General features: G+C 41.2%; 4 protein-coding genes across 4 annotated transcripts; all 4 read right to left on the reverse strand.

Annotated features, from left to right (window-relative positions):
* Window positions 1–264: 264 nt before the first annotated feature.
* Window positions 265–1790, reverse strand: LOC127360361 (odorant receptor 131-2-like). Its single transcript, XM_051394758.1, has one exon. The coding sequence runs from the start codon at window positions 1516–1518 to the stop codon at window positions 553–555; it is 966 nt and encodes a 321-aa protein (XP_051250718.1). The 5' UTR covers window positions 1519–1790; the 3' UTR covers window positions 265–552.
* Window positions 1791–10484: 8694 nt separating this feature from the next.
* On the reverse strand, window positions 10485–11926 carry LOC127360364 (odorant receptor 131-2-like). Its single transcript, XM_051394761.1, has one exon. It carries the CDS (start codon window positions 11734–11736, stop codon window positions 10771–10773), a length of 966 nt encoding a protein of 321 aa, XP_051250721.1. The 5' UTR covers window positions 11737–11926; the 3' UTR covers window positions 10485–10770.
* A 1431-nt stretch (window positions 11927–13357) lies between these two features.
* Window positions 13358–15233, reverse strand: LOC127360363 (odorant receptor 131-2-like). The gene has a single exon (XM_051394760.1). It carries the CDS (start codon window positions 15077–15079, stop codon window positions 14114–14116), a length of 966 nt encoding a protein of 321 aa, XP_051250720.1. The 5' UTR covers window positions 15080–15233; the 3' UTR covers window positions 13358–14113.
* Window positions 15234–16275: 1042 nt separating this feature from the next.
* LOC127360356 (odorant receptor 131-2-like) lies at window positions 16276–19986 on the reverse strand. The gene has a single exon (XM_051394753.1). It carries the CDS (start codon window positions 19722–19724, stop codon window positions 18699–18701), a length of 1026 nt encoding a protein of 341 aa, XP_051250713.1. The 5' UTR covers window positions 19725–19986; the 3' UTR covers window positions 16276–18698.
* Window positions 19987–22442: the final 2456 nt, after the last annotated feature.

Genomic DNA, 22442 nt, shown 5'->3' on the forward strand with positions numbered 1-22442 from the left:
TTTGTTTTATTTTAGATCATTAATCATAATCTGTAAAGTAACTTGTAAATAAAATTATCCGATAAATGTAGTGAAGTTAAAACTACAATATTTCCTTATGAAATGTAGTGGAGTAGAAGTATAAAGTAGCATAACATTGAAATGTACCTCAAATTTTTGTTTAAGTACAGAACTTGAGTTAATGTACAACCTGAGCTTAAATGGACACAAAACATGTAATAGTGTATTTTAGTACCAGAAATAAAGCAAAATACTTCATATGCATCTAATATCATTTTACTTTATTTCATTATTATGCCACAAACATATAGTTACTGCTCTCATATTTACTGCAATTGAAAGGTTTGAGGAAATTGCCCTAGATACATAAGAGCTGCAACTACATCACACATTTAACGATAAGATTCACGGTGAAATATTTGTGATTAACAGCTTTTCTTGGTTGAATGATAATTTTGAACAGATTCTATAAGTGTATTTCAAGAAATACTTACAAATTAATAGTTGAACCTAAAAAACAACAAGCATTAGTTCAAAAAACATATAGAGAGGTTAATTCACTCCATTTATCTTAGGCCTCAGCCTTGACTGGGGTGAGAGTGTCAGTCGACAGCATAAATAGTACACAAGTATGGGTCTGATAGTCTGGTCTCTGAGTCCATAGATCAGAGAACTCAGACATCTGGGCAGAATGAAAAAAACTACATACAAAAAATTCTGCATACGTACACGTACTAATCTCGAAACAGTATTCGAGATTAGTAAAATTAATTGGGTGTAAATGGTTGAAGAGAAAGTGAGACCCAGCTGTACCAGATGCAGCAGCAGTGTGTTACGAGCCTTACGGGCTGAAGCTTTGTCTGTGGAGGCTGACCTGGCTGCTATCACCACACCAATATAGGAAGAAATAACTGCAACACCAGCTGAAGTAAACAGAAAACAAGTATATGCTTTGTCATAAATATCAGACATTGGGCCAATAGACATGACTAGTGAATTACAAAGATCTGTCATCTGCAGACTGCCCAGGTCTGAAAATGGAAAATCCAACAGCAAAAGAACTCGAGTGAGGACATTTAGTGAACAAAAGGCCCAAACCACAATGATAGCCACTGCTGTGTTTCTGATGGTGATGATGGTAGCGTGCCTCAGTGGGTAGCACACAGCTACATATCTCTCCAGAGACATCACCACCAGTGTGAGAGGGGAGACTTCATTTGTGAGCCCGGCAAACATGACAAGAAGACCACAGACAGGATACGTCAGTCTTAATCTCCAGGCAGACAGCAGGTACAGTAACTGACTCAGTGACATCTGGATTGTGTCTGAGAAAAGGAGGTTATACAGAAGAATGTAACGAGAGGTCTCACAAAACACAAGTTTACTCCTCAAGGTGAATAACATGGTCCCATTAATGAAGAGAAACACACAGCATGGTAGTGTAGTCAGAGTGGAAAGCATCACTCTTTCCAGGAACCCCAGTCCAATTGTTACGTTAGTCTGAGACTGAGTCGACATCTCAGAGAAGCCTTTAAGACATAAGAAAGATTAACCTGTTGATGTTAACAGGACACAGAAGTCCATTAAATCACTTTCTGTTTGTCATCTGAGAACAATAAAAACAAATGGAAAAACACATTTCAAGCACATGTGCCAAGTCAGATCCAAAAAATACCAAATCCCCCACATGCATTTTCCCTGTGCAGATAATGAGCAGGTTAGAGTTTGTGCTTGTTGTCCATGTGAGCAGAGCTGGTCTGCCTGCCCTCTCTTCTTGTACACCAGGTTTGCTGTACGCCCTGTTCACGTGACACCATCAGAACAGCTCAGTAACTGGTGATGTAATCTGTCTTCTATTATTTCCCAACACCCTGGTCAATGTGATCATGTCTCACTCAGTGTGAGACTTACAAGGTGCTTCAAAGATAAAACACTGTACCGTATAATACAATGATAATTTTGGCAAATACTGAGAAATAAATCAAAATAAAGATTTCCAGCTTCTGTCTTTATTTCTCTCTGTGCTGAAGGCTTGGTAGGTAATCTCGAATAGTTCCCTTTACCTCAACACGAATGATTCACAGGACAGTTTCAGTGACTGAGTGAGGACCAGCTGGGTAATTAAACTTAAGGAGATTTGTTGATCTGATGGTTGGTTCTGAAGCTTAAGCTCCATGACTCATAAAGCTTTCTCTAGCCTAGTTTCCCCTGCGTTAAAATGTATACCTCTATCTGCCAGGATCTCAAAGTGTTTTCCCTGTCTGGGTCTGAACCATCTCAGGGCTAATTTTTTAATTGTATTTAACATTTTTCTAACCAGGAGAGGTCCTATTGACAATGGAAAAATCTTTTTCAAGGGAGTCTTGGCCAAGACAGGCATCAGCGCAAAATAAGAGTTAAAGAATGCTTAGACCTCCAAACGTGACGGCAGGTCCAGGTGTATGCATTGGGTAGTCAGGTCTTCCCACATTTGGGACTCTGCAGGGTTCGGGAGAGCATTTCTTTACACCAAACAAATGTTATAACATTTAGCAGTTTTCCTCAACTCCTGGTCCTCAATAGGTTGTGGAATGGCTGCTGGTAAGCAAGCTGCCACCCACTGATCTTTTGGTTCAGATAAGAAAGATGGTCCAGCACTCTACTGATTAGGTTGAGCAAGTTCCTGTAGAGTTCTACCATACGTAATGCCATGAACGGGATTTTCTTGCAGTACCTCCAGTCAGTGCCTATTATCAGGTCTAGGACCTCCGCAATTTGTATTCCAACAAATACTTCATGCCAGCAGAATTCAGACTTGAGTAAGACAAGTACAGTGGTGGAATCACTCCAGGAAATTACTCTCTATATTGGCAGGGTTAGCTGGTCAGCAAGACCAACCTGACATTTTGGTGCAACCTTGGACCTCGCCATGACAGAGGAAACATGGGTGTTGCCTGCTTCATCCCCTATATGGCTGGATGTCTTGGTTCATCCAATCCCTCTGGGTGTGCCACACATCCTGGACTAAGACTTTAGCCCTAATTGTGTTTAGACAGGTATAGACAAGTGGGTCATATTGGTTGCAGGATCTGTAAAATGCTGCGCATAATGGGGGTATTGGTGCTAAAGGAAGAGCACCCTTTGTAGCCCAGGGTATCTGGGATGCAGTTCCATCTTAGTCCAGTCCAGTGTCAGCTCCTGACAAAGAGAGCAATCATTAGATGCTATGCTACTTGACCTGGTTTCTTGTGGGAAATAACCTCTGTGACAATGCTAACCCACTGGCAGATCTCAAAGCATACCTTGGCCAGGATATTGCAGAATGTGTCTAAAGGAGCCTGAGCTTCAATAGTTGTTGACATAAAATGTCTTCTTTACAATATATTTAAGACCTCCGGACAACAATTCCAGAATGGCACCGGCGACAATGGCAGCCTGTTATGGCAGCTCCTATCATTGTTGTAGTTTTAGTGTGCTTTCAGTCTTTTTAGCCTGTGTTTTTTTTTTTAACTGTTTTCATACTTTCTTACTACTTTGTTCACGTCGCCTAAATACTTTTTCGGCGATTTGAGCACTTTTTATTTTTTGTTTACGCTGGTCTCCATGGCGACGGGGAGTCGCATTGTTTACACCCGCAACCAGATGATCGCCCTGAGGTACCCTAGCATCCTGACTGGAGAGAGACCCTCCATACTTGAGAAGCTGAGGAGGAGACGGCGAGGCTGCAGAGCGGGGGTTAAACGGAGGATGATGAAGAGGAGGTTTAAACTCTACATCCCTGCAATCATCGAGCAGATACCGGACTCCAACGTCACCCCCGGCTCTCCTCATCCCCGCTGGCGCGGGGTGAATCACTGCAACTTGCAGCCTCTGTGTTGGGCTCCCCGCACAGCCAACGCCGATTCCTGCCAGGATTGGCCTGGTAAATGCTAGATCACTAGCGAACAAGACTTTTGTCTTAAAGGATTTCTTCACGTCCCGAGGATTGGATTTCCTCTGTGTGACTGAGACATGGCTGAGTGTTAGTGAATCCAGCGCTTTCACTGAACTTTTACCCTATGATTGCTGCTACTTTAACTCCCCGCGGACTTCGGGCCAAGGAGGAGGAATAGCGACTGTCTATAAGAGTCATTATAAATGTAAGCAGCTATTGCTGTCATCCTCTTTCACCAGCTTTGAACTGAGCTTATTTGAGCTTGGTCGCTCCCACACAGTGTTGTGTGCTGTGGTCTATCGGCCTCCCAAGTACAATAAGGACTTTTAAATGACTTCTCTGATTTCCTGGCTGAAATCATGCCTAAATATCACCGTGTTCTTATTGTTGGGGATTTTAATGTTCGTGTGTTGTCCTGATAAGCCAATGGCAAAGCGTTTTTTAAACCTCATTGATTCTTTTAATCTTGTGCAATCTGTGTCTGGACCCACACAAGAACACGGACACACACTTGATCTTGTCTTATCATATGGTTGGCCCGTTTTTAACCTAGAGATATGTGACGCAGTGTTTTCTGACCATATACCTGTATTATTTGAGGCTGCTCTTGCCTGTCATACAGTTAAACCTCGCGCTGCTGCTCGGCGCTGTCGCATTATTAACCCTTCCACTGCTGTTCAGTTCTCGGTTGCTTTCAGTCAGAATTCCATCTTTCCTGAGTCTGTGTGCAATACAGAGGAGCTTAGCTCATGGTTTCACTCCACCTGCCAAACTGTTTTAGACACTGTGGCTCCATTAAAATCCAGGCAGCCTAAAACAAAATCTGAGCCCTGGCTAAATGACATGACTCATGCAGTCAGACGTGAGTGCCATAGAGCTGAGCGCAAGTGGAAGGACAAACTGCAGGTGTCTTTTCAAATGTTAAGGGACTGCTGTCGTCATTATCAGAAAACTGTTTGATGCTAAAAGAAAACATTTCTCGGATATTATCCTGTCAAACTGTCACAAGCCTCGTGTCTTGTTTAACACTATTGACTCACTTCTGAATGCCCCACAGACTGCCTGTATGGAGGCGTCCCCTGCTGTGTGTGAAAACTTCCCTCACTTTTTTATTGATAAGGTCACTTCAACTAGGGCTCAAATCTCACCTTCAGCCTATGACCCCTCAATCTCTGTCCCCTGCTCTGCTGTCTTTGACCATTTTGAGCCTGTGACTTTTTCCTTTTACAGGAGGTTGTTGGTCTGAAGCCCTCAGGTTCTCCAAATGATGCTGTCCCCCCTCAACTATTTAAGGAGGTTTTCCCCACTGTAGGACCATCTGTTATTGCAGTCATAAATAGCAGTCTGACCTCAGGTGTGGTCCGTGAAAATTTTAAACATGCAATAGTACAACCTCTGATTAAAAAACTTGCTCTAGATCCTGCAGTTCTTGCTAATTTCAGGCCTATCTCCAAACTGCCTTTCCTTTCAAAAATCCAGGAGAAGATTGTGCACAGTCAATTAATGGCCTTTCTGGAAGAACATAATATTCTAGAGGTTTTCCAATCCGGTTTTAAAACCCTGCACAGCACCGAATCAGCTCTCTTAAGAGTTTTTAATGATATCTTTTTAGCAACTGACTCTGGTGACTGTGTTATCCTTGTGCTTTTAGATTTAACTGCTGCATTTGACACAGTGGATCATGAAATACTGATCTCACGTTTGAAGCAGTGGGTGGGCATCAGGGGCATAGCACTGGAGTGGTTCAGGTCGTACTTGGCTGATCGAACTTTCTGTGTCAGCCTAGGAGACCCTGTATCCTCCTCTGCTTCTCTCTCGTGTGGGGTCCCACAGGGCTCAGTTCTTGGCCCTCTCCTTTTCTCTCTCTATTTGCTCCCACTTGGTTCCATACTTAGGAAGCACGGCTTTTCATTCCACTTTTATGCAGACGACAGTCAGATTTATGTGCCTCTTAAAAAGAAAAATGAATACTCTGTCAGACTGCTACTTAAGTGCCTCGACGACATAAAGGCCTGGATGGCTCTGAACTTTTTAAATTTCAATGATAAAAAGACGTGGTACCCCTAGGCCCCTGTAGATCTGGGTTCCTTGGCCCAGTATAATAAACCTAGCATCACAAACCTAGGGGTTAAAGTGGACCCTGAGCTTAAGTTGGACAGTCAGATCAAGGCTGTTGTCAAATCAAGCTTTTTCCATTTGAGGCAGCTGGCCAAAATAAAGCCAATTCTATCAAGGCAGCACTTTGAGACGGTAATCCACGCCTTTGTTACCACTCGCCTGGATTACTGTGATGCACTGTATGTGGGGGTTAGTGGGTCCTCCATTGCCCGTCTCCAGATGGTACAGAATGCTGCTGCACGTCTTTTAACTGGCACACGTAAACATGAGCACATTTCCCCCATTTTAGGCTCACTCCACTGGCTGCCTATTCAATTTAGGATCCATTTTAAAATTATTTTATTTGCTTTTAAATCCCTGAATGGTCTTGCCCCATCCTACCTCTCTGAGCTTCCACACCCCTATATACCCGTCCGCTCTCTCAGGTCAGATGATCAGCTGCTCCTGAGTGTGCCTAAAACTAAGCGGAAGCTCAGTGGGGACTGTGCCTTTGCTGTGTCTGCTCCTAAATTATGGAATGATCTGCCTCTGTGCGTTAAACAGGCCTCTTCTCTGTCTGTTTTTAAAAACCGTCTTAAAACCCATCTCTTCTCTGTGGCCTTTGACACCTAGTAAGATGTCGACTTTATTTACTTGATTTAATTTCTTATTTTGATTGCTTTGTATTGCATGGCTATTATTTTTATTCATGTTTTATGTCTTTTCATTTTATTGTTGTATTTTATATGTAATTTTGTGCCTCATGTGAGCTGTTATGTCTTTTATTTATGATGTCTTATTTATTCTCCTGTACAGCACTTTGGTCAACTTTGGTTGTTTTAAAGTGCTTAACAAATAAAGTTGCATTGGATTGGATTGGAACTGTCTGGATGCTTCCTGGCATGTTATTGTAGAGTGTGAAGGGCCACACCAGGTGCTGAATGGCAGTATTTGCTATTCATAGAATGTGGGTTCTGCCTCCTTTTTAAACTCTCACCATTAGACAGAGTCAGGAGGCAGCAAACAAATTTTATGTACAATGGACTGTCAAAACTGCTCCACCAAATGAAAACGTGCTCACATACTGCAAAGACTGTAGGGCAAATACTTGAGGGTCTCTTTGAATTAGCCTACTTCCGTAAAACTTCTAATAATAGCCCGGGCGTTTATTTGCTTAAATCACTGAATGCACCCTGCCTTTATTGGGGACCTGCATCTATTAGGGACAGGCGTTTAATTAATTTACCACAAAATTATTGCTCACCAAATATGGGAAATACTATTGATTATTTAAAGCAGTATCAATCTTACTTGTAAAAAAAAAAAATTAGGATGTCAAACAAAATATGAATTACAAATCATTCACTTAATCTAGCTCCGAGAGACAGCGCATCTAGGCCAATCTCGTGCGCAGAGAGAGAGAGAGAGAGAGAGAGAGAGAGAGAGAGAGAGAGAGAGAGAGAGAGAGAGAGCAAGAGAGAGCACCTTAGAAAGAATGAAAGCTGAAGGTTTTACCATAGTTGTGGTATTTCAGGTTTTATTTGCACAGGTTTTAACAAATCAGTGGTGTATGTAAAAAACAAAAAGTCAGGTAGACCACAATGCCTTTTAACAACAATAATGCTAAAATCTTTAGGTACTGTATTTGCATTGTTTAACAAACGTCATAGCCTACCTAAAAAATATTGGAACTAAAGGAACATAAAGCATATTGGTATGTGAGGCAGATACCATAATATAGTAACACTGTAGACCAAAGGCTGATCAATAATAGCCAAATCCTGGCTACATGGTCATTCAGAACACATCAAAATTAAACAAAGAAAACAGATTATTAAAGGCTACGATGTACTATGTGACAAAGTTTAAATGTCCTCATCATCGTCATCCTGAACTACCAGTTTGTTGTTAAACTCTTCCTCGTCATCGCCCTCCTCTCCCTCTCCAACTTCAACCAGCTCTCCCTGTCTTGCCTGAGATAACAGCTCTCGCCCTGATGTGCATGGCTCTCCCTCTTTGAAACAATGGACCAGGTGGTCCTCGCTAACATCTGTCAAGCCACACACACACACACCTTAAAGGACAATATTCCGTCATCATCTTACTAGTACACACAAACAGAAACGCGCACAAATGCACGCGGGCTCACACACACACACACACACACACACACACACACACACACACACACACATCTTGAAGGAGTTTTTCACCAGCTCCGCATCCAGCTTGTTCCACGCTTTAAGGACCCAGGCTACGAGTAAGCGCCGAGCTGGGGCTCTCATATTCCAACCTGTGGTGTATATTCCTTGTCCGAATCCCCTGCCATCCAGTTGTCATACGATTCATGCAGACTGGCTTTGAATGGTTGATTCCACATGACATCAGAGGCCTGGATGTATTTTGTACAACCTACAGGTATGACAGCCATGGTTACGTTGTAGCCCCACTTGAGCTCCGCTTTGGTGGCAGCACTGATGTGACATCGGTAAGAATCCCAGCAGACGAGGACCGAAGTTTAGTTTCCCCACCACTTTTCTCAGCCGTCTGCAGTCAAATCCTCATTCATCCAGCCATTTTTGGAGGATGCTACCATCACTCCACTGATGTTTTGCATTAGACTTCCCTGACACTCCCTTTGAACACCACATAAGGCTTCAGTTTTGTCCCGTCCGCTTTCGCAGCCAGCACCACGGTTAAGTGACTCTTCTCGTGGCCCGTAGTTTCAAGTGGAACACTACGCGCACCTCTCGTATCCACCATAGTCGAGGCAACCATATCAAACCTGACCGCCGTCTCATACATAGCTATGATGGTCTTCGCCTGTATCTTCCTTTTCTCAATCAAACGCGTTGTGAATGTGACAAAATTCACCAGCTTCCCAGTGAAGTGCCTGGCGTCTTTCTGAGCAACAGTTGTACGTCTTCTGACAGACAACTTATTGCGATGGAGAAATGTATCAAGCCAGCCAGCACTAGCAGCAAAGACTTCCACATCAGTTCTGTCACTCACTGTGGCATGAATTTCTTTAGCCTTCTTCCTGATCATATTGCGGGAAACTCTGAGGTGTCGTGCCCGCATGCTGTGGATCCACTCACACACTTGTAGCTCCAGCTCTTCACTAGACTTCTTCCTCCCTCCACCGCGCAGTCTGGCCCTTTTACTGTCTTCCTCCGACAGACGTTGTTGTTCAGCTTAATTTTCTGCCATTCTCTCACTCTTTTTGGATCAACAGAGAAATGTCTTGCTGCTGCTTCTCCTGAGTTTTGTTCAGCAAATTTGACAACGGACAGCTTTAATTTCAGGTCGTACTTTTTTCTCGGTGCCGCCCCCATGACACTCGACCGTGAACGTCGTTTTACAGCAGCGCAGCGGAAGATTTACGACAGCCAGCATACAGACAGTTAACAGACAGTGAGCAACAGACTTCACATGATATTATTCACAACTCTGACTAATTTAATGAAACCCATTGATTCGTTTGATCGGTGGACCCTTACAGACTTAAGGAATATAAACAATGGAGGAACGGACATAGACCGTACGGACTTTATGATCGCTTCAAAAGTTGGAAGTCAGCTCTTTTTTTCCGTCTCTCGTTTACCATGCTACCGGTAAGTCTGAATGAATTACGCGTTGGTGTCCATAGTTTGTGTAAATGAATTGAAGGATTGAACAGTGGAGAATCTAACTGATCTAACGATGTGCATTATGTCCATATTGACAGACGTTTAAACGTTTACCGTATCTTTGTGTATGTGATCTAAACGCCTTAAGTCGTTCAAGCGGACGACCCGGTGGGTTTTAAGAGGTTTTATACATTGAAATAATTTAGATAAAATCCACACCAGGCCTCTATTGGAGGCCTGCGTTTATTTGTCAAAACATGTAGCCACATCCGGCTTGTAATGGGGGCCTGTGTCTATTAGGGACCCTGCTTTTATTGGAAGTTTTACGATATATTAATACATAAAGGTTGGCCAACAACATTGTTTGTCATCCCAACCATGTCCTGAACAAAGAATACAAATTGTTATCATCAAACTGGAGATACAAGGTTTCCAAGATTTAACAACGTTTGACTGAATTACTTTAATGTTGCTGCTGAAAAAAACTTATTTGAATCATTTTGCATATTGTTGTGCAGTTTGTGAATTTCCCTCTGAAAATCAGGTCTTATTTTATAATATTTAATAATAATTGATTTGTTTGTTTTATTTTAGATCATTAATCATAATCTGTAAAGTAACTTGTAAATAAAATTATCCGATAAATGTAGTGAAGTTAAAACTACAATATTTCCTTATGAAATGTAGTGGAGTAGAAGTATAAAGTAGCATAACATTGAAATGTACCTCAAATTTTTGTTTAAGTACAGTACTTGAGTTAATGTACAACCTGAGCTTAAATGGACAAAAAACATGTAATAGTGTATTTTAGTACCAGAAATAAAGCAAAATACTTCATATGCATCTAATATCATTTTACTTTATTTCATTTTTATGCCACAAACATATAGTTACTGCTCCCATATTTACTGCAATTGAAAGGTTTGAGGAAATTGCCCTAGATACATAAGAGCTGCAACTACATCACACATTTAACGATAAGATTCACAGTGAAATATTTGTGATTAACAGCTTTTCTTGGTTGAATGATAATTTTGAACAGATTCTATAAGTGTGTTTCAAGAAATTCTAACAAATTAATAGTTAAACCTAAAAAACAACAAGCATTAGTTCAAAAAACATATAGAGAGGTTAATTCACTCCATTTATCTTAGGCCTCAGCCTTGACTGGGGTGAGAGTGTCAGTCGACAGCAAAAATAGTACACAAGTATGGGTCTGATAGTCTGGTCTCTGAGTCCATAGATCAGAGAACTCAGACATCTGGGCAGAATAAAAAAAACTACATACAAAAAATTCTGCATACGTACACGTACTAATCTCGTGGCAATTTTTGAGATAAGTAAAATGAATGGGCTGTAAATGGTTGAAGAGAGACTGAGGCCCAGCTGTACCAGATGTAGCAGCAGTGTGTTACGAGCCTTACGGGCTGAAGCTTTGTCTGTGGAGGCTGACCTGGCTGCTATCACCACACCAATATAGGAAGAAATAACTGCAACACCAGCTGAAGTAAACAGAAAACAAGTATATGCTTTGTCATAAATATCAGACATTGGGCCAATAGACATGACTAGTGAATTACAAAGATCTGTCATCTGCAGACTGTCCAGGTCTGAAAATGGAAAATCCAACAGCAAAAGAACTCGAGTGAGGACATTTAGTGAACAAAAGGCCCAAACCACAATGATAGCCACTGCTGTGTTTCTGATAGTGATGATGGTAGCGTGCCTCAGTGGGTAGCACACAGCTACATATCTCTCCAGAGACATCACCACCAGTGTGAGAGGGGAGACTTCATTTGTGAGCCCGGCAAACATGACAAGAAGACCACAGACAGGATACGTCAGTCTTAATCTCCAGGCAGACAGCAGGTACAGTAACTGACTCAGTGACATCTGGATTGTGTCTGAGAAAAGGAGGTTATACAGAAGAATGTAACGAGAGGTCTCACAAAACACAAGTTTACTCCTCAAGGTGAATAACATGGTCCCATTAATGAAGAGAAACACACAGCATGGTAGTGTAGTCAGAGTGGAAAGCATCACTCTTTCCAGGAACCCCAGTCCAATTGTTACGTTAGTCTGAGACTGAGTCGACATCTCAGAGAAGCATTTAGTAGAAGTAGAAGTCCATTAAATCACTTTCTGTTTGTCATCTGAGAACAATGAAAACAAAAAAACACATTTGAAGCACATGTGCCAAGTCAGATCCATACAATCTCAAAATCACCCACATGCATTCCTGTACAGATAATGAGCAGGTTAGAGTTTGTGCTTGTTGTCCATGTGAGCAGAGCTGGTCTGCCTGCCCTCTCTTCTTGTACACCAGGTTTGCTGTACGCCCTGTTCACGTGACACCATCAGAACAGCTCAGTAACTGGTGATGTAATCTGCCTTGAATTATTTCCCATCACCATTGTATCTTACTCTAAACTTGGTAATTAGGGCTTGGTGCCCCTTCCAGACCGACACATCACCCCCGTCGACAGGGCTATCTCAGACCTGGTCACTGAATGGAGGGCGAGCAGGAACATCCTTCCAGTTGCAGATCCACTTCCTCTACAGCTTCATGAGACTCCCATGCACCAGAACACTTCCTGCAATTGTCTGTCTGCCACCCTGACATCTAACGGTCACCCTGTGGTTGCTAATCTTTGACATATCCAAGACTCTAATCTCCACCAAAGCCCCATCCATCCCCTTACTATTTATTTTACAAGAACGCACACACATATATGCAGTACAGTGCATCAACCACCAAATACATGCACTCTGGCTAACAGGAAGTGGACGTAAGGTCAAAAGGTAAATGCATGTCCAATCTTCACAATATATTTTAGGTTTAGTTGTTCTACAATCATCATCAACAGTCAGACACTGTGTCTCCAACTTCTGGATCAAGTCTGCACATCATATCGTCAACATATTTTCAGATGATGTATTCCCTTTGTTTAACTCTCTTTAATCACAAGAATATTTTCTTATGAATATTATTTATACTTTTCATTTATGTCTTGTTTATTTATTAAACTTTGTCTTTTGAGATTTGAATTATGGAGCTATCTGTGTCATCTTATTCTGAGTTTTTTGCAGATTCATCTAGTGTATTTCCTCACTGTATTAGTTATTTCTTATTACTCTACACATGAATGTGTAGTTAAAAATATATATATTTTTAAAATATCTCTTTTGCACAGCTGTCTTGTTCTTTTATGTTTTTAAGAAGCTTTAAATGACCTTGCTCCTCCATACAGAAGAAACTTCAGCCAGATCACTGAGGTCCCCTTTCTTTTAGATGTTCCTTACGTGTGCCTTAAAAGTGGGAGTGCTGAACTCACTGCCTCTGGATATCAGAATAATAAGGTCTCTCAGTATTTTAAAAGGGAATTTAAAAAATCTTTTTAATCTGGCTTTTACTGTGTGTGTAATGTTATAGACTTAGTTTTTAGGTTTTAAATTTTATTTTTTTACATTATTTGTCCCCCTGATGTTTTTTTCCATAAACATTTATAATATAATTTGATCTATTCAATTCAATTCAATTCAATTTTATTTGTATAGCGCCAATTCATAACAGAAGTTATCTCAGGACACTTTTCAAATAGAGATCTACTGTTGTTCATATTGTTTTAGTGTATTGTTTCAGTTTGTTATGTGAAGGACTTTGGGCTGCATGTTTGAATTAAAGGTTCTGTATAAATAAAGTAAATTTAAATTAAAATGTAATTTAAAAATCCTTTAATAATCTAATATTCTCACATTTGCAACATCGCTTTTCCTTTACCAGAACATCTAAAATGTAATTTAACAGCAGACAAAGAAGAATAAGTTGAATAGATCGGTGTGTAGAGTTCAGAAGGCTCTTATCAGCAGGGCAGATGGGTGCAGCAGAGGGACAAGATGCATTTTATGTCTGACTAGATAATAATCAATTTATTATCAACAATTACATTTATGAACCATATGATTTTAATCAATTTCATTATTATACAACACACCATTCAGTATATAATCACATCAAAATGATAAAAATCCAAATGAATGTCGGTGCCCACAACATCTTTGTTAAATATCTCTTACTCTTCAGTTCCTCTAATCTTTCTCTACTGCTATCTACCGAGTAAAGGCATAAAGTGTCCCCTGCTGAAGCATTTTACCCACAATAATACATGGTAGAACTACATGTTAGAACATTTTAGGAGAAAGTAAAATCAAAGCAACTTAAACAAACTGACATCATTTTCAAATCTGTTGCTGGTTGTAGGTGTATATATATATATATATATATATATATATATTTGTGTGTGTGTGTGTGTGTAATCATTTAAAAAACAGGATTCTTTCAGGACATTTCAAGCAATACTGACCTTTGTTGTTTTCAAAATTATGAAACTGTGATTTAAATTTCAGTCTTGCTTCACCACTGAAGCCAGATATTGTGACTAATGAAGGCCTCCCTGAAAACCTTGACAAAGCTTTACTTCGCAGCCTTTGCTGTAACGACGGAGCGTTTTAGTCGACAGCAGAGGTGGTACATGAGGACGGGTCTGATGGTCTGATCTCTTATGCCATAAATGAGAGAGCTCAGACATCTGGGGAAGATAAAAACACACACGTACAAAACATTCTGGACGCGCACAAGCACTATCCTTGTTACAATTCTTGAAAGAGCTATGAGCATTGGGCTGTAAATGGTTGAAGAGAGACTGAGGCCCAGCTGTACCAGATGCAGCAGCAGTGTGTTACGAGCCTTACTGGCTGAAGCTTTGTCTGTGGAGGCTGACCTGGCTGCTATCACCACACCAATATAGGAAGAAATAACTGCAACACCAGCTGATAGAAACAGAAAGCAAGTGTATGCTTTGTCATAAATATCAGACATTGGGCCAAGAAGCATTGCTAGGTCAGAGCAAAAGTCCCTCATCTGCAGAGTGTCCAGGTCTGAAAATGGAAAATCTAACAGCAAAAGAACTCGAATGAGGACATTTAGGGAACTGAAGGTCCAAACCACAATGATAGCCACTGCTGTGTTTCTGATAGTGATGATGGTAGCGTGCCTCAGTGGGTAGCACACAGCTACATATCTCTCCAGAGACATCACCACCAGTGTGAGAGGGGAGACTTCATTTGACAAATCACCAACCATGTTGAGAAAACCACACACAGGATATGTCAGTGTCACTCTGCTAGCAGCAGTTAGGTACATTAACTGACTCAGTGCCAACTGTACAGTGTCTGCAAAAAGGAGGTTAAACAGAAGAATGTAACGAGAGGTCTCACGAAACACAGATTTACTCCTCAGGGTGAATAACATGGTCCCATTAATGAAGAGAAACACACAGCACGGTACTGTGGTCAGAGTGGAAAACAACACTCTCTCCAGTAATCCCTGATACTGCTGCTCACCAGTGACATTGGCTGGAAACTGATTTTTGTACGACATTCTGGAGAAGCAATTAACCTACTGACGTCATTGGAAAAATAACACAGTTTGTATTCCTATAACAATGAAGATCTAACACCAACAGCAGAGTCAAGTTCATGCAAATATACCTTCCCTCTGTAGACATTTAGCAGGTTAGAGTGCTGAGTGAGCAGAGCTGGTCTGCAGGGTTTGCCTACCAGCACGTCATATATGAGCTCTGTCCTCACACCCATTTCACATGACACCATCACATGTCCACATGGTAAACAGGTTAGGACTAGGTAATTGAACAACACCCATTTCTAATTAGGTTGAATTGCTATGGTTTATTTCGTCATTATGTATTTTGCTGAATTAATCATAGCTTGCATACAAGCATATACTTTATACAAAAATTTTCATTGCTAATTACGTGTACAGCAATACATTTATAGGAACCGGTTTTACTGAATTATTAATTTACTGATTATACTACACAAGGTTTTATAACAATGCAGTTCCTTAATGCTATACATAGAAAAAGATCATCAGTAAATAAAACAAACCAATACATTCAGTTATCTACATACAGTAAAAAATTGTGCAGGTTGTCTTTTGAATTTGCATCTGGTTGAATTTGTTCGATGGCTAATCACTTTTACACTACATGCCACATTCACCCATTCACACAGCCAACCCTAAACCTAACTCTTTCATTCACATTCACACACCAATGACGCAGCACCTGGAGAAATTTGGGGTTGCAGCAAGGAGTCCAATTAATGGACTAGGCGTTCTACCTCTGAACCACAGTACTCAATGCATTTGAATACCAAGCATCATGGAGTCTGCCTCCTCTTGTCCTGGGGCTCTATCGGCTCCAAATGTGGTCTGCCAGTCGAGGATTCAGGATGTTGGAGCAGGTCTCTGTAAAGATTGGCTGCAACAGTCTCTGATTTCTCGTTATTTGGCCAGGCTGATTTCCTTTTCCTCCAAAACTTTACATTAGCAGCATTAAGTCTAAGCTGGTCCAGCATGGCTCCTATCTGGCTCTCTTCCTTTCCTTTTGGGGCAACAGAACCCGCTGTGGTGGTCTAGTCATTCTGATCTTGCTGGATGGATCGTCTCAATCCAAACCACGCTTTCTTTTCCGATGACTGTAGGCTGTTTCTGTCTTAGGTAATACGTTTTTTTAGCAATTAAGCCAGTACAGATTAAAACAAAAACATTAGAAGTTTTCAAATTTTTTCAATTACATTTTATTTTATTTTATTATTTGTATAGCACCAATTCATGACAGAAGTTATCTCAGGACACTTTTCAAATAAAGCAGGTCTAGACCGTACTCCTTATAACATTATTTACAACTTTTATTTAAGTGCCGCTGTTACCAACACAAACAACACTCAATGTGTTCCGCTACTCTGTTGCTCTCGCTCTCAGTAACATCTCCCTTCCCAGGTCCAGCACACTACAGCAAGATAAAGGGTTAGAGTGATTAGGCAACGATTAGCAGCTGAGGTAATCAACTCACCTGGTGCTGCTCTCACAAGCCTTCCCCACACCTCTCTCTCCTGCAGCTGAGTGCAAACCACACCCACCTCCACAGTGCTGAAACAGGTCCAAAACAATGTATAAAGACATCACTGTCTTCATACTTTCTGACTGCACTGTACATACAAATTCAATTATAAAGGCTGCTACTGTGTGAGAGAATCATAAAAGATTAAAATTCAAACACCAACACGAACATTGGCTGCAGAAAGAACTCTCTGACACAATCTGAGCTGCAGCTTCACAGAAGATTTATTCAGAGCTATTTATTTATTTGTTTATTTATTTGGAGTACATTATTTAACATTAAGTGTTAATATTATTGTGTCCAACCCTTATCTCTGATGATGGAACTGAGTTCTAGATCAGGGGTCTCCAACCTTTTTAAGGCTACATAAGTAAGTAAGTAAGTAAGTAAGTAAGTAAGTAAAGCTTTATTTATATAGCACCTTTTTAACTCAGAGGTCCAACGTGCTTTACAAACAACAAACATACATATGGGTATTACACATAAATATGTACATGCATAATCATACCCAATCAAACAAACATAGGGAGCATGTAAATACAAACATAAGGAAGATAAAACAAGGGGAAAGGATACATTAAAAGAGAGACGACAGATGAGAAAACAAACAAGGAGATCTATAAAAAGGCTTATAAAGCTGCTTAAAACAGTCCACAGATTCAGTGAATCTAAATGAACAGGGAGGACTATTCCACTATGTTGGCGCTAAAACAGCAAAGGCACGGTCACCTTTAGGTTTGCAGTTAGAGCGGGGATTTGATAAAAGGCCAAGATTTGAGGAGCGAAGTGGTCGAGGAGTGGAATGAGGAACAAGGAGATCTGAAATGTAACTGTGGGTCATGAAGTGCCTTATATGTAATCAGTAGGATCTTATAGTTGATTCCGAATTTTACAGGAGGCCAATGAAGAGATGCGAGAACAGGAGTAATGTGGGACCGACGACTGGTTCTGGTTAAAAGTCTGGTGGCTACAAAGAGAGAGGAAGACAATTGGCAAGAGGCCCCACAGACAAGTATTAGTACCTTTCAGTGCTTACATTTTAAAAACAGGCTTTAGTTTAATGAACTTAGGGAGAATAATCAATAATTAATATTATTATTTGCATCATTGCAAGACATTAAACATTCCAACATTAAGACTGGTGCATATGACAGACGTAAGATGACGAAAACAGAGAAAACAATATAACAAGATGAAACAAAATAGCCATAGATGAATGGTTTTACAATGACCAGGTCAAAGGGTTGTGTAGGTTCTTAAAGATTGCCATTACAAACCCTAAACATACTATAACCCTAAACACACCATATTGTTTTTAAGGAGAACTTTTTCAGAGCTGTTTTCTGTGTTTGGCGAGGTGTGTGCTTACACGTAAAGCCTGTTTGAAACTTTAGTTTGCATAGAAAGAGTCGGTAGAAATGTAGAATGAAATAAATAAAACACCGGTTGAAACACATGATTCTGACTTGTTCCAAGCCGAGCGGATGTTTGTTGTTGTACTTTTTTTAAATGTAAGTTACACTCAAAAGTTCATCTTTTAATTTGCTTAATTAAATTATGGAACATATTTCAATGTGGCTGAATGACTTTCTTGAAGAGTGAATGGCGAATGCAGAAGGACAGAACAAAAAACTAAGGTTTCAACTCAGATCATGTAATAAAGGCTTGTCTCAATATACTTTTTAACTAGTAAAAACCTTTCAGTAATGTATTTAAATGTTTTGACTCAATAGAACCCATTTGTACACGTCATTGCAAGTGTTAGGAAAAGGGTATTTTTTACAATGGAGACCCCTGTTCTAGAGAGTTTTGAGTTGTGTTTGAGGATATGAATGCTTGTTTGTTGTTGTTTGTTTTAGTCATAAATGAAATGTAAATCTATTTGGTGCAGCAAAACAACTTTAATTGAATGATTAAAATGTAATAAATTCAGAATGAGTCCCACACAGTGATATAGATCTTTTGAGAGAGATAAATGCAGCCTCAGTGGCTTCCTATGAATACTGGCATATCCTGTTCTAACAAATGAACATTTCTTGTTTTCAAAAATATAAAAGGGTGTTTTTAGTTTCTTCCTCAACAACTGAAGCCAGATATTGTGACTAACCTAGGTCTCCCCGAAAACTTAACCAAGCTCGACTTCTCAGCCTTCGCTGGGACGACGGAGCGTTTCAGTCGACAGCAGAGATTGAACATGAGGACGGGTCTGATGGTCTGGTCTCTGAGGCCATAGATGAAAGCACTCAGACATCTTGGGAAAAGGAAAATACACACATGCAAAGTAATCTGTATACGCACAATTACTATTCTTGTTACAATTTGTGAGATAGCTATGAGCAGCGGGTTCTGTATAGTTGACAAGAGAGTGAGGCCGAGCTGCACCAGATGCAGCAGCAGTGTGTTACGAGCCTTACGGGCTGAAGCTTTGTCTGTGGAGGCTGACCTGGCTGCTATCACCACACCGAGATAGGAAGAAATAACTGCAACACCAGCTGAAGTAAACAGAAAACCAGTGTATGCTTTGTCATAAATATTAGACACTGGGTTAAGAAACATGGCTAGGTGAGAGCAAAAGTCGGTCATCTGCAGAGTGTCCAGGTCTGAAAATGGAAAATCTAACAGCAAAACAACTCGAATAAAGACATTCAGTGAACTGAAGGCCCAAACCACAATGATAGCCATGTTTGTGTTTCTGATGGTGACAATGCTAGCGTGTCTCAGTGGGTAGCACACAGCTACATATCTCTCCAGACACATCACCACCAGTGTAAGAGGAGAGACTTCATTTGTGAGATTGGTGAGCATGGTAATAACACCACACACAGGATACGACAGTGTTATTGTGCAAGAAGCCAGTAGGTACAGAAACTGACTCAGTGCCAGTAATACAGTGTCTGCAAAAAGGAGGTTAAACAGAAGAATGTAACGAGAGGTCTCACGAAACACAGATTTACTCCTCAAGGTGAATAACATGGTCCCATTAATAAAGAGAAATACACAGCATGGTACTGTAGTCAGAGTGGAGGAAAACAGTCTTCCCAGTAACCCCTCATACTGCAGTCCAACAGTGAAGTTGGTCTGAGTTTGATTTGCATACACCATCTTCAAGCAACACTTACAACATGAAAAATGTCTTACTGATGTAACTGGAGAATAAAAGCACAATTAATCCTGTCAAGTTTGTATTCCTAGTGCTTTTTACAGCAAAGCCCCAGAAACATCCACATACACGTTTTCTGTGCATAAAGTTAGTAGGTTAGATGCCATGATCGCTACCGTGTGGGCAGACCTGTTCTGCAAGGTTCCCCAAACCTTGCGTATTGTTTATGATCTCACACCAAGTTCATGTGACACCATCACGTGTCAGCAGGTCAGTAATGGAAGAGAACAGCCTCTGCACAACTTTGAGGATTAATGCTCTTCTGTGTCTTGGCTTCAGTTGGTCCAAAATGTGACTGCTAAACTTTTAACTAATAAAAAATGTAGATCACAAATTTTACCAGTGTAGCCTTCCTTGGTTATTGGCTGAATGCAGAATAGAAAATTATTAAAATGACCTAAAAAGCACTACGTGGACTGGCACTACCTAATGAACTATTGTATCCCATAGCCATTGAAGACTGACTGGGGCCGTCTACGAACATTAGTCCAACGATCTTGGTGATTTATTGTTACTTCCTCTTTTAAATTTTTCTGCAGTGTTTGCAGTTCAGCACCATAGAACTCTGGTTTCAAACGCACTTTCTCAATAAAGTTTACTTTAGGAAACATAACATGATGTTACTAAAAGTATTAAAAGAAAGTTGTGATGATGGCAAATTTTCTACAGGATCAAACTGAGGTTCAGGCAAATTGAGTTGTGGTCAGGGATGATGTATATATATATATATATATATATATATATATATAATTAGATCATAAGACGTTCCCTGGGCAGATGGATCAAAAAATCCCCTCAACAAATGTCTGACCCACCCAGAATCTTAAGAATACCACCAAAGGTAGGACTTTTCCACTGACAGGGCCCCGTTACGATTTAAGCACCTAGTTTTTAACCATTTGAAGAAAATGAAAAGGAAAACCTGTTACTTTTTGGTTCACTGTTCGGGTCTCGAACCAATTTAGTTTTGGTTAAAATGCCTCGAACACTGGACCATTGTTACAGACACTTATCGCTCTATCCTCCATACTGCGTTGGGACTCTAGTTCATCTTCCCCTGCATCCAAGTATGCGAGCATCTGTTTTTCGTCATCAAAGATTATACGCATAGGCTCTGAGCGGACATCCACATACCTTCAATTTGCGTGTGGACTGTCAGCACGGCCACTACACTACACGCTTCTTCCTGTAGTCACAATCTACTCTAGAAAGTAGTATAAACAGAACTATCTTAGGGCTCAGTGAATAGGCAGGCAGTCAACATGGGACTGCATTACATCCTCACCTTGACTTTGACTCTCCAGGGACATAAACAAGGATCCCATTTGTGGACATCAAGTCAAGTCAGCTTTATTGTCAAGTATGCTATACATACACGACATACAGCACAGATGAAACTTCAGTCCTCTCGGACCCACGGTGCACACTAGCAATAAAAAATAAATTTTCTATAAATAGAAAATACATAAAATAAACAATCAACAATTTAAAAAGACATAAAAATAAAACAATCAACAAGACATAAAATAATCAACAATTTAACAGACATAAAATAAAAAAGACATAAAATAAATAACAATCAAGAATTAAGGCACTTGGGTATTTACAGGATGAAAAAAACGGGGGTGGGGGGGGCAAAGGCAGAGGGGGAGGGTGGTCAGAGTTGGGAGTGACGGTAGAGCAGGAAGGGAGTTGAGTCTCCTGACAGCATGGTGGAAAAAACTGTCCTTGAGCCTGCTGGATTTGGCCCGGAGACTCCGTCTCAGTCTCTGATGGCAGCAGGCTGAAGAGGCTGTGAGATGGGTGGGTGGGGTCACCTGCAATCCTGATGGCTTTGCCACTGAGGTGGGTGTTATAAATGTCCCGAAGGGGGGGAAGAGGGACACCAATGATCCTTTCAGCTGCTCTCACTATGCGCTGCAGAATCTTGCGGCAGGATACGGCTGGTGTTAGGACTGGACCCAGGAGCAGTTTGGAAGATTTAAAGGGGTTTTATTCCACACGCACACACACACACACACACAGGGGGGATGAGGGGCGGCCACAGCAGGAACGGGTGGGTGAAATGGCGAAAGGGACCGGAGACACAGAGGCACAGGTGAGCAGACACAGGAAGCCAAACTGCACAAAGGGACCCTGGGGGCACGGGAGAGAAATAGTTAGCTGGGGAACAGGCACAGGGAAAATCTAAAGAGAGCTTGAATTGTTTAACTAAATACTGAAGGGAGCCAAGAGAGTTACCACCACATAGGCTGAACAATCTGGCGATGACTGGGAGGAAGACCGGGGTTCTTGAAGGCTGAGGCATGATGAATGATTGAGAGCAGGTGAGACAGCAGACAGCAGGTGAGGAGAATGGAGGCCGCACCCTCATCAGACACACAGGGAAGGAGGAGGAGCAAAGGGAGGAGGAGGGGAGCAGAGCCATGACAGTACCCCCCCCCCTCAACGGACTCCTCCTGGCAGCCTACTGGGCATGTCAGGATGGGATCGGTAGAAGTCCGAAAGAAGGGAGGAGTCCAGGATGAAGTGCCGGGGAACCCAAGAACACTCCTCCAGCCCGTACCCTTCCCAATCCACCAGATACTGGAAACCCCGGCCCCACCGTCGGACGTCCAGGATCTGGCGAACTGTGTAGGCTGGGTGGTCGTCGATGAGCC

This window comes from Dicentrarchus labrax, unplaced genomic scaffold (assembly GCF_905237075.1).
Source record: "Dicentrarchus labrax unplaced genomic scaffold, dlabrax2021, whole genome shotgun sequence".
In the NCBI taxonomy this organism is placed as follows: domain Eukaryota; kingdom Metazoa; phylum Chordata; class Actinopteri; family Moronidae; genus Dicentrarchus; species Dicentrarchus labrax.

What these genes read in the sequence shown, in the direction of transcription:
- LOC127360361 (XM_051394758.1), bottom strand. Translation starts at nt 1,518, where the DNA reads ATGTCGACTCAGTCTCAGACTAACGTAACAATTGGACTGGGGTTCCTG.
- LOC127360364 (XM_051394761.1), bottom strand. Translation starts at nt 11,736, where the DNA reads ATGTCGACTCAGTCTCAGACTAACGTAACAATTGGACTGGGGTTCCTG.
- LOC127360363 (XM_051394760.1), bottom strand. Translation starts at nt 15,079, where the DNA reads ATGTCGTACAAAAATCAGTTTCCAGCCAATGTCACTGGTGAGCAGCAG.
- LOC127360356 (XM_051394753.1), bottom strand. Translation starts at nt 19,724, where the DNA reads ATGGTGTATGCAAATCAAACTCAGACCAACTTCACTGTTGGACTGCAG.